The sequence below is a fragment of the Tupaia chinensis genome, unplaced genomic scaffold (assembly GCF_000334495.1).
Source record: "Tupaia chinensis unplaced genomic scaffold, TupChi_1.0 Scaffold148587_1, whole genome shotgun sequence".
In the NCBI taxonomy this organism is placed as follows: Eukaryota; Metazoa; Chordata; class Mammalia; order Scandentia; family Tupaiidae; genus Tupaia; species Tupaia belangeri.
In genome coordinates, this window is record NW_006208436.1 from 2,040,698 (window position 1) to 2,053,307 (window position 12,610).

Genomic DNA, 12,610 nt, shown 5'->3' on the forward strand with positions numbered 1-12,610 from the left:
AAATAGGGTCATTGGGAGATTTAGAGTTTTTATTGGAGAAAATATAAAATGAAAGTCCTTTTTACATTCTAGTGAAAGATAAATTTACTGTAAAAGCAAAGACATTTCATCCTATGCAAGATCGATGTGGTGACGTGACGCTCTCCCTGGCCGGGCCTAAGCCGTGCCAGACGAGGGATGGCCATTCATGGCGAATGGGCTTGCTCTTCTCGCTCTGCCCGCCGGCCCCTCGCTTCTCCTGCCCGCCCATTGGCAGTGCCTGGAAGGTGCAGCATCTTCCGACTGTGCTCCCCCGCAAAAAAAAAAAAAAAGAGAGAGAGAGACATTTCATCCTAGGCTTAGACTCTCCCTTGATTGTACTATAGGTGATAATTCTAAGCTGTGAATAAGTAGTTTTCTTTTTTCTCATATTTAATTTTATTTGTTGTTATTATTTATTCCTCACTTTTTCAGAGAAAGAGAGAGAAAGGGAAAGTGAGAAAGCAAGCTGCCAGGTCTGGCATTCAAACTGCAGTTGGCCATGTGGGAGTCCAGTCTAACCACTTCACCACCTGATGGCCCTAGTAATTTCCTTATATCATCCAAAGTTAGTTTTTAAAAAAAGTCTTGGAACCCAAATAGTTTGGTAGCCACAGAAAAAAGAACTTGGTCATATATCTCTCTGTACAATATGAATAGAAATTTCCCTACCTATCATGTTAATATATGTCTATTGGAAAGAGAATGAGGTTTATGTTTGTTTGTTTTGTAAAGAGAGTTTTGCTATAGGTTGCTTGTGCTAGCCAGAGAGAGGCAGAGAGACAGAAAGCAAGAAATCGCCCCCGGGGAGGGGGGGATTGCCACACCACAACCCCTTCTCCATTTTTCCTCTTGAGATCTTGAGGATGTGTGATTTCAAGCCGCTAGATCCACAAATAATGCCTGGCTTGAATTTAAGGTGCTGCATCCAGGACTCAAACTGGGGTCTACTATGTGAGAGCCTAGCAACATAACCATTATACTATCTGCTGGTCTCTTTTTTATTTTATTTTTTTATAAGAATTATTTTATCCAACTTTATTTATTTATAATTATTTAATTTTATTTATTATTTTTTATTTGATCAGAGAGAGAGAAAGTGAGACAGCAAACTGCCAGGTCCAGGATTTCAATCGTGGTCGACTATGTGGGAGTTCAGCACCTTAATCTCCATGCCACCTGGTGTCCCCCCCCCAACTTTGTTATTATCAATATTCAGTTTGACCAGAGAGAGACACAGGGAGAGAGGGAAAGTGAGAAAGCAAGCTGCCAGTTCTGGGACATGAACCATGGTCGGTTGGCTATGTGGGATTCCAGTGCCCTTAACCACCATGCCACCGCCTATGTGAGAATGAGATTTATGTTAAAGCAGATCTTGAAAATTGCTTGAAAAGAGTCACTAGGATAAATGGTATCCATTCAAGAAGAAATTAATTTGGGCAGGATTATTTGTGGTAAGAAGGTTGGTTAAAGGGTTCTTTTAAGCAAAACTGGAAAATAGCAGAATTGTGATCCAATTAAATGAACATTTGGCAGTACACCAAAAGAAATACCTTTCATTCAGTACTGGCCCTTTCGTTGGGTAATTTTGACCTTGGACAAATACTAACTTTTCTATGCCAGAATTTCCTCATCTGTAAATGAAGATCATACTGGTCAGTCCGTTCCACAACTTCATGTGATTACCAAATTAAGACCTAATCTGCTTTTCAGATACCTCTCACATATATAATATATATTTTCAAAAATCCTACAGTGTATACAAATGAATTCTTCTGTAATATTTATCACTTTCTTCTTTCTTTTGCTTTAGTCTTTCTACCTGGCTAGCCTTGTTCTTTTACCTGAATAGAAAACTTAACTTGGATTCAGCATTTGTCTTGGACTCACTTGGGGCCTTTAATAGTATTTTTTCCTGTTTAATTCATTTGCCAATTATTGATATGTTATATTTTAAAACATGGTCTGTTCCTGCTTTTAAAAATTTAATTACCACATTTTATAGCATGGTGAATTGGAGAGCATATGGTTTTTCTTAGGTGAAGTTCTTAGGCTAAGCATATGAGAGAGGAGGATTAGTTGGTGGCTTTGTCACTGAAGTCTCAGAGGAAGACTGAGATTGTATGCTGGCAAACAATGGTAAATTCAGCATTATCAAGTTCGTGAACACATATAAATAAAAGATCAAAAATGGGGAATAAGAAGACAGGAGGATTCAGTATTTGAGAATAGATCCCCCTGAGACAACATAATTCGGAGGCTGGTACGGCACCAATAAGAGCTGTTAATGGATAATGAACTGGTTCGGAGGTTAAGATATAACTTAAATTTCAGTTGAAATTGCAAATTCCTTTAAGGTAGTACTAAACACATACTAGTCATGACCATAAAGCAATTTTATCTAAATTGCAAATTCCTTTAAGGTAGTACTAAATGTGTATTTAGTCATGATCATAAAACAATCTACACCACTTCCTACTTTTCTTTTGTACTGATTGAGCACAATGTGCTACACCAAGTTAGACTATATACAACCCATTAAAGTATCAGGTAAATTTTGAAAATCTCTACTTCTCTTAATAATCCACATACAATAAAATATACTTACTTTAAGCATACATAACGAATTCTAATATGTATATCCATGTAACTGTCCCTCCCAGTCAAGAACCTTTCTGTTCTTAGGAGAATACTTCATACTTTTTTGTTTAATTTCCTTTCTCCTGCCAGAAGTAACTACTCCTCTTATTTCATGGACTAGAGCATAATGAAAATGAAATCATATAATTTATATATTTTAGACCATAATTATTTTGTGTACCAGTGTTTTTGGGATTCCCTTATAGTATTCCATTTATCAGTAGTTCATTCTTTTTCAATGCTGAGTAGTATTCCACTGAATGAATATACCAACATTTATCTATTAGTGTTACTCTGAAGATTTGTGTATACAAGTCTTTTTTTTTTTGGACTCCTACTTCTCTTTTTCTTGGAATCACCTGATCATATGTAAGTGAAGGTTTAACACTATGAGAAACTACTGAAATTTTTAACACTCCCTCCAGTGGTATATGAGAGTCCCAGTTGTTACATAAACATCCTTGTTACTCACAGCATGAGCCGATATCACATGTAGATCTTTTTCTCTAGTTGAGAATAAATTCATATAACATTTTTTTCTTTTTTTTTTTTTTGGAGAGATTTTCACTGTAGGGCGCGTGCGCTCGCCAGACAGACAGAGAGAGACAGTCCCAGTTGTTACATAAACATCCTTGTTACTCACAGCATGAGCCGATATCACATGTAGATCTTTTTCTCTAGTTGAGAATAAATTCATATAACATTTTTGAAGTGTACAGTTTAGTGGATTCTAGTATATTAGCAATGTTATGCAACCGTCAACACTAACTATAAATCATCTTCAACATAAGAAAAACGATACTTAGGGGACCAGCAGTTAGCTTAATGGCTATGTCGCTGGACTCCCATGTAGTCGACCACGGTTCGAGTCCCGGACCCGGTGGCTTAAACTCACACCAGGTGCGTGTGCGTGCGTGCCCAAGATCCCGAGAGGAGAATGGAGGAGAAGGGATTGCGGCATGGCCATCCCCCCTGGGGAGTGATGTCTCGCTTTCTGTCTCTTTGTCTTTGTCTGGAGAACTCATACACCCTATAGCAAAAACCTCTCCATAAAAAAGATACTTAGTACCCATTAAGTACTCATTTTTATTTTCCACTCTTCCCATCACATTGACAATCACTAGTCTGTTTTCTGTCTCTAGCTAGCTTCTTATTCTAGTCATTTCATGTAAATGGAACAAAAATTTGTGGATTTTCATGTTTGCCTTTTTTTATTGAGTATGTTTTCAGGGTTAATCTATATTGTAGTGTATATCAGTCCTTTATTTTTTATGGTTAAATAAAGTTCTCTTGTAGGGTTATACCACATTTTACATATACATTTGTCAGTTGAACATGTGGTTTGCTTCTACTCCTGGCTATTACGAATAATAACACTCTGAATATTTGTATACTAGCTTATTCTATGAGTGAGATAGATACAGCACCCCAACAGTGTACTAGTGCTACAGTCTGCTCCAACTCCACCTCCCCATGTGGATCTGCCTCTCAGCGTGTTACATTTTAGTGTTGTACCACCGTCTGAGAAATCACCCCCCGGGGGATGTCCACATCACAATCCTTTCTTCTCCATTCTCCTCTTTGGATCTTGGGCATGCACACACATATGCCCAGCGTGAGTTTAAGCCACCAAGTCGAGGACTTGAACCATGGTCAACTACATGGGAGTCCAGTGACATAGCCATCACACCAGCTGTTGGTCCTTGAGTGTTTTTTTTTTTTTTTTTTTTAGATATTACTTTACACATTAACTTTCCATTCTTGTGTCAATATTTTTTCCCCTGAGTTCCTCCCTCCCATCTGCAACTGTCCATCCCCTCCTATACATACTCTGGTATCTACACTGCTGTTTCTGCCATTATATGATGTTTTCCAGTCTTTCAGCTTCTGCCATAAAGTACAGACATTTGGTATACCTGAGTGGCAACATACAAGATTTGTCTTTCATAGTCTGGCTTGTTTTGCTTAGCATTGACTCTTCTGTATTTACCAATTTTGTATCAGATAACAGTATCTCATTGTTTTTTTTAATGCCTGAGTAGTATTCTGTAGTGTATGTTTGCCACATTTTTCAATCCAGTCATCTGTTATTGGCCACTTAGGTTGAATCTATGTCTTAGCAATTGTGACTAGTGCTGCAGTAAACATGCATGTGGAAATGTCTTTCTGATAAAGTGTTTTCTTATCCTTAGGGTAAAAACTCGAGTGGTTTTTAGTGGATCTTATGGGAAATCTATTTATAGGTCTTTAAGGAACTTCTGTATTGTTCTCTATAGTGGCTGTACTCATTTGCATTCCTACCAGCAATGTAGGAGGTTTCTCCTTTCACAACTGTCCTTTATTTTTTTGATCAAAGCCATTCTGGCTGGGTTTAAATGGTTTCTCAGTGTGGTTTTGATTTGTATTTCTCTTATGATAAGAGATGTTGAACATATGTCCTTTGGCCATTTGTAAGGCCATTTGGAAAGTTGTTCAGCTCATTTGCCCACTTTTTAGTTCAGAGTTATAGTATGCACAACCACACTTGGTATATTCAGGTTGGCCCGGGTATGTACCTGTGTGCCACTGTAGCTGGGTGGGCTTAACTCTTTTTTTTATAAATTTCTTTTTAAAAATTTAAAAAATTTTTTAATATACATGATTTTATTACAAAATTGAAAAAAAAAACCACAAACTGCAGCATCCTAAAAAACCCAAAATTTACTATTGATACCAATTCCTATGAGTGTGTTGTACTACCATACACAAGTCAAGAAATTAAACCATTAAATATTAAGGAACATTCAACATCAGAAGCTATAAAATCTAACTATGTAGTAGCCCCTCAAAAGGCTACAACCTACATTCTTAAAAAGGTATTTTCTCTACAAAGAATCTTATCGGCTATACAAAAATCTGTACAGGTTTTATACTGAAGCTAATATTGAGCTGCACTTGAATTCACATTCTTAGCAAAACAATTGTCTGAGCACACACACACACATTCCACACACATCATTACAGGATAGCCATTTATTCTTCCTCCTCATCTTCTTCCTCCTCCTCCTCTTCCTCATCTTCTGGTTCATTATTCTTCTTTGAGCCTGTTGGCCTGCCAGGGCCCTTCTTTCCTGCCTCACTTTTGCCCTTGGCAGAGTATGCAGCAATATCCTCATATTTCTCCTTTAGTTTAGCCACTTTCTGCTCATATGGTTGTTTATCTTTAGCTGACTGTTCAGACACATTTCACCCATTTTTTTTGCAGTATCCCCAGTGTACAGGCCTGGATGTTCACTTTTGATCTTTGGGTGATGTTCAGAGCAAAACAGGAAGAGGGCAGATGGAGTCCTTTTCAGAGCATTGGGATCCTTTTTCTTTCCCTTCTTATCACCTTTGGGAGGGACGTAATTCTTCATCTCCCTGTCATAATGAGCTTTGTCACTTTTTGCCATATCTTCAGACTTCTACTTTTTCTTTGTAGACATGGTCTTCCATCTCTCCGAACATTTCTTGGAGAATTCAGCAAAGGTGTTTCTTCTTGTGCTCTTCCTGGCAGGTCTGCACAAAGAAGGCATACGAGGACATTTTGCACCTCAGCTTGTTGGGGTCTCCTTTGCCCATGGTGACAGACAGCGTCTACCTGGTGTGAGCTCTCCTTAGAGTCCTGCAGAGCGGCCGGATCCAACAGTGAAACTTCCTCCCCAGGGCTCCAGCGTGAACTCTCTTTATAAATTTCTTTGTCCGTGGAGAACAGACTAAACAAGTAGCCATTGACATTTTTAAACAATAGTAGAGAGGGTGAACATACTCTATGAAATATGAAGATCTATGATTCAATTAATGCTATGTGGTATGGTTCAAGGATAGGTAGGCTGACCAATAGAATAGACTAGAACAGAATAGAATAGAACAGAACAGAATAGAATAGAACAGAATAGAACAAAATAGAATAGAGTCTAAAAAAAGTTCTACACATGAATGGAACTTAGCTTTAATATAGTAGTATTTGATTTTAGAAGAGAAAGGAGGGTAACTTAATTATTGGAGCTGAAGGAAATAGGTAAGAGTTTTCACATGGAAATAGGTGAAATTGGATCCCTGCTTCACATGCTATTAAATAAGAAGTAAAAAACAAACAAACAAAAAGAAAAACAAAACAAAAAACTCCTATGTGGATTAAGGACTTAAAATTTGTCAATAGCAAACCTTTAAAAAATATAGGTAAATATTTTTTATGATCCTTGAATAGGGAGAGATTGCTTTAGAAAGTCAAACAATTTTTATAAAGGAAAAGTTGATAAATTTGGCTTCATTAAAATTAAGAACTTCAACACCTATTTTATACAAGACACAAAAATCAACTCAAAATAGATTGAAGACTTAGAAGACTGAAAGTATTAAAATACCTGGGGGGGGGCCGCAAATGATTAATGCAACAGTAATACAACTGGACCCACTTGGGAAGGGTTCTGAATTTCCATTCTTGGACCTCTTTGCACATGTCCAGCACATGGCATGCACACCCATGACCAAGGCCAGCTGAAATGGGAGGTGGATCAAGGTGTGATGACCTGTCTCTCTTTCATGGAAGAAATACACTTTATAACAACAGCAAAAACCTAGAAGAAAACATAGGAGAAATTAAACAAACAGGAAAACATGTAGGAAACCATCAGTGTTCTTTGCAATGATTTCTCAGATATGACACTAAAAGCACAGGCAAAAGTATCAGAAAAATGGGATTATATCAGATTAAAAGCTTCTGTACAGCAAAGGAAACAAGAGTGAAAAGGCAATTTTGGAAAAAGAGGAACTTACTTGAAAACCATATATTTGACATGGGACTCAAAATACTAAGGAACTCAACTGGCAAGAAAATAACCCAATTTAAAAATGGACCACAGACTTAAATAGACATTTCTCCAAAAGTGCACAAATGGCCAACAGGTAGATGAAAAAAATGTTCAACATTATTAGTCATCAGGAACTTGGAAATCAAAACTTCAATGAGAGATGACCTTATATCTGTTAGTGTGGCCATTATTTAAAAACAATAACAAAATGGCGTGTGCTGGCAAGGATGTGGAGAAGGTACAATGATACAGTTAGTTATAAGGCCAGCAGGTGGTGTGGTAGTGAAGGCACCAGATCCCATATGGTCAATCACAGTTTAAGTCCCAGACCTGGTGTCTTGACAGTCACACTGGACCCATGTGCATGCATGCCCAAAATTTCAAGAGGAGAACAGAGAAGGGACTCCTGTGTGGCCATCCTGCCTGAGAAGGAGATTTCTCACTTTCCCTGTTTTTGCCTCTCTCCAGTGAGCATACATGCCCTGGGACCAAAAAAAAGCAGATGCTATAGAAAATGGAATGAAGTTTCCTCAAAAAAATTAAGAACAGAACAACCAGTGATCCTACTTCTGTGTATCCAAAATAAGTGAAATCAGAGACCTACGTTCCCAAATTCACTGCAGCATTAATTGCAATGAATTCTGCTAAAATTGAAGAAAACACAAACATCAAATTTGTGACAAAGCTTTAATGAAATAATAATGACATCAATGATACTCTACAAAAAGTTTATGGGGACAGTAACAAAGAAATCAGCAGCGTACAGATGAATACCTCATTTTAGGAGACAAAGGTGAGGGACCAGCAGTTAGTGTAATGGCTATGTTGCTGGACTCCCACGTAGTCAGCGTAATGGCTATGTCACTGGACTCCCACGTAGTCAACCGCGGTTTGCGTCCCAGACCCAGTGGCTTAAAACTTACGCCGGGTGTGTGTGCGTGCATGCCCAAGATCCCGAGAGGACAATGGAAGAGAAGGAATTGCGGCGTGGCCATCCCCCCTGAGGGGTGATTTCTCGCTTTCTCTATATCTCTCTTTGTTTGGTGAGCGCATGCGCCCTATAGCAAAAACCTCTCCAAAAATAAACTTTAAAAAAAAGAGAGAGAGACAAAGGTGAGATGATGATGCCTGTTGTAGCAAACCATCCACATCAATTTGCAAGGGAAAAAATTAATTCTGTTCATGCCTTAACTGAAGTGGATCAGGAATTAAACAAAAGCTAACACCGAAAACATCCCCATTGGTTTAGCTTACATAGTTCTGACTGAAAAATTAAAATTGACCAAACTTTGTAATCAATGGGTAACAAAATTGTTGCACCCAGATCTGTAGGTAAGAGTACATATTTCAATGGAAATTTTAAACATTTGGGATCAAGACCCTGAAGCATTTCTTTGAAGAGTTATAACAGGAGATGAAACATGGATTTACTGGTACAATTTGGAAGACAAAGCACAGTCAGAGCAGTGACCACCAAGAGATGAAGTGGCCTAGTCAAAGTAAAACTAGACAGTCAAGAGCAAAAGTCATTGCAGTAGTATTTGGGCATGCTGAGGAATTTTGCTTATTGAATTTCTGAAGGGCCGAAAAACAGTAACACCTTTTTATCAGAGTGTTCAAGAAAGCCAAAGCTTTGACAGAAAAATGCCTAGAAAAGCTTCACAAGATAGTCCTTCTGCACCATTAAATGTTCCTGTTCATTCCTCTCATCAAAAATGGGCAATTTTATGAGTTTCAGTAAGAAATCATTAAGCTTCCATATTACAGTTCTGATTTGCTCCTGACTTCTTTTTGTTTCCTAATCTTAAAAAAAATCTTTAAAGTACACCCACTTTTCTTTACTAAATAATGCAAAAAGAACTTAAATTCCCAGGACCCTTAGTTCTTGAGGGATGGGTAAATGGCTGGTTCGATGCATATGGAAATATCATTTTTGTTGTTTATTTTGGTATAGGGCATGTACACTAGCCAGAAACAGACAGAGATAGAAAGTGAGAAATCACCCCACCCCGGAGGGGGGTTGCTGTCCACACCACACTCCCTTCTCCTCTTAAGATCTTAGGCATGCACACACATGTGCCCGGTATGAGTTTTAAGCTGCTGGGTCTGGGACTTGAACTGTGGTTGACTACTTGGGACTCCAGCAACATATCCATTATGCCATGTGCTGGTCCCAGACTGTTGACGTTCTGAAGATTCCTTTATTCTAGAACATGTCTTTCTCCTCTGCCATCTTATTTTCCTCTACCTTCCTTTGACATGAAGAAACCAAGACAATCATATAATACATTGCAGGTTAGAATATTCTGTCATTTTTGTGGCATTTATTACTTTGTTGCTGTAGTATCTGAATTGGAAGTTAGATCTAAAACTTGTTTAGGTTCAGATTAAAGTATCTTTCCCCCCCAAAAAAACTTCATACTTGATGTTGGATATTTAATTTTATGTTGCAGATTCAAGTAATTGTTTCACTATAAATGATGCCAAGATTTATCACTGTATTCAGGTTCTAGAGCTATTTTTATTTGTTTATGTCTTTACTTTTTAGGTTTTTGGCATAGGGCACGTATGCTTGCTGGAGAAAGACAGAGAAAGATGGAGAGAGGGAAAGTGAGAAATCACTCCCCAGTGGGAATGGCCATACTGCAATCCCTTCTCCTTTGGATTTGGGGCACCCACACACTTGCTCCTGATGTTTCAAGCCACGGAGTCCAGAATAAGAATTATGGTCTACCATGTGGGAGTTACAACCTTGACTATTCCGCCACCTGCTGGTCCGTTACTTGTTTTTGAAGCAGAGTACAATATAGTAACTAGAATATCATGAAGTTTTTGTGAAAATACTTTGATAACTGTAATGTGTGTATTCGTGGTGCACTCTTCATATTCCTCAAAACTCTTAAGAGAACACATTATTTATTGAGTGGTGTTTTAAAAGTTTTTATATTCTCTTTTAGACTTATCCTTCCCTTTCCTGTGTGAAAAGATAAGACAATTACCTCCTTTTTGCATTACAGATTTTCAGTTACTGATGTTAAAAACGGTAAAATATTGGAGCATAGAGTTGAGAAAAAGACTTAAACCAGGTAGGTAAATTATAAAAGTCTAAGGAAACAATAAATGTGCCATTCATTTTCATAATGGACATTATAGACATAATCAACAAAATTAGATTATTTACTATATAGTATTATATCAAAATTAAATTTCCAGAATTTCATAATTGTACTTTGTTCATATAACAGAATATTTATGGTGAAGGGATATGATAAATGCAACCTACTTTTGAAAGGTTCAGAAGGCATATGTCATATATAATGTAAGAAAGAATTTAGTTAAGTTGTATATCAGTAGGAACTCATATTACATACACATACATATATGTACATATCATATGTTAATATACACACATATACGTATTTATGTGTACATAGATATTTCCAAAAATGACACCCATATGTTGCTAGTGGTTATTTTGAATAGTGAGTTTATACATGATTTTAATACTCTTTGTATTATATAACTTTTTTTTTTTTTTTTTGTTTTTGCCATAGGGCATGTGAAAGGAGACAGACAGAGGGAGAGAAAGTGAGAAATCACCCCCCGGGGGGGATAGCCACACTGCAATCTCTTCTCCATTCTCCTCTCATAATTTTGAGCATGTACACATACCAGTGTGGTTTCCAAGCCACTGGATCTGGGACTCGAACTGTGGAATCCAAGCACCTTAACCAGCATGCCACCTGTTGGCCCCATAGTCTATGACTTTTAAAGAGTATGTGTAGTTATTCTCACCAAATTTTCAGAAGTTAATGCTTATTATTAAGGTTATATACTTTTATACCTATATAACAAAATTTGATATTGTAGTGGAAATAGTGCTGTATTTGCTGTTACTAAGCTAGAGCAGACCAGGTATCCGAATAATGTTTGTGAAACTGAATTCATGAATGGCGTGAGTTAGTCAGCTGTTTTCATTCTGCCATGTGGTCTGTTTCCTTAACTCTCTCTTAACTGTGTTACAAATGTGATGCTGCTCACACAGCTTAGCTAAAATGTATTACCATTTTGGAAGATCAGAGGACATGTTCTATTTATAACAGTTGTATAGTACCTTTGTGTGTAGCAGTTATGTGTTTACTTTTGGTAGTGGTCCAAAATGTGCTTTCATTTTAATTATTGTTTTTATAGTTTATGTAACTTTAAGCAATTTTGAAGGCATTTTCCATTTATATTTTATTTTTCTTTAACAGGTTTTTCTTTAACTAGTTAAAAATAATGGATCCTGAAACAGAAGGACCACAGATTATCAAAGTGACACCCCTTCAACAGATATTTGCCTCTTGTACTGGAGCTATACTGACATCACTAATGGGTAAGGGGTAATATTATATTACTGATATAGATTGTGTAACCTTGAATAAATTAGTGATTCTGTTGGATTGTCAGGAAAGTCATAATACATTTTTGCATAGAAAAGTATGTCATGACTTTCCCGGTGACCTAATATTTCAGTTTTGTTATTTGGGAAATAATACTATTTATCCTTCATGAATTCCAATATTCCCTTAACAGCATAGTAAATGGAAAAGAACTCTGGATAGAGGATCAAGAGATTTGAATTTTAGGGGACCAGCAGTTAGCGTAATGGCTATGCCACTGGACTCCCATGTAGTCGACCACGGTTCGCATCCCGCACCCGGTGGCTTAAACTCACACCGGGCGCGTGTGTGTGTGTGCCCAAGATCCTGAGAGGAGAATGGAGGAGAAGGGATTGCGGCGTGGCCATCCCCCCTAGGGGGTGATTTCTCGCTTTCTGTCTGGCTTTCTTTCTGTCTCTCTCTGTCTGGCAAGCGAACGTGCCCTATAGCCAAAACCTCTCCAAAAAAAAAAGGAGATTTGAATTTTAGTCATTTGCCATTTTCAGGGTAAATACACTTGGGTATAGTTCCTACTTTCTGAACTTCATTTTTTTCATCTGTGAATTTAAGGGCTTTAGATATAGATCAGGAATTCCTTGAGGATTACCTATCAACATTAAACATTTTTTTAAGAGAGATTTTTTTTTGCTATTGGGCACATGCACTCATCAGAAAGAGACAGAAAGCCATAAATAACAT

General features: G+C 37.5%; 1 protein-coding gene and 1 pseudogene across 3 annotated transcripts in view; one reads left to right on the forward strand and one right to left on the reverse strand.

Moving 5' to 3' along the window:
- Positions 1 to 12,610, forward strand: part of SLC25A40 (solute carrier family 25 member 40) — a 48,291-nt gene that overhangs the window by 2,647 nt on the left and 33,034 nt on the right. The window contains exons 1-3 of one of the 3 annotated variants that reach the window (XM_027769078.1): positions 6,625 to 6,697; positions 10,508 to 10,576; positions 11,744 to 11,865. In XM_027769078.1, the coding sequence (XP_027624879.1) occupies positions 11,769 to 11,865 (97 nt within the window). In that variant the 5' untranslated portion in view covers positions 6,625 to 6,697; positions 10,508 to 10,576; positions 11,744 to 11,768. Of the gene's footprint in view, positions 1 to 6,624; positions 6,698 to 10,507; positions 10,577 to 11,743; positions 11,866 to 12,610 lie in introns of those variants that run through there. The other 2 variants (XM_006170483.3, XM_027769079.1) reach the window with 2 other exon arrangements.
- On the reverse strand, positions 5,335 to 6,270 carry LOC106734100 (high mobility group protein B2 pseudogene; annotated as a pseudogene).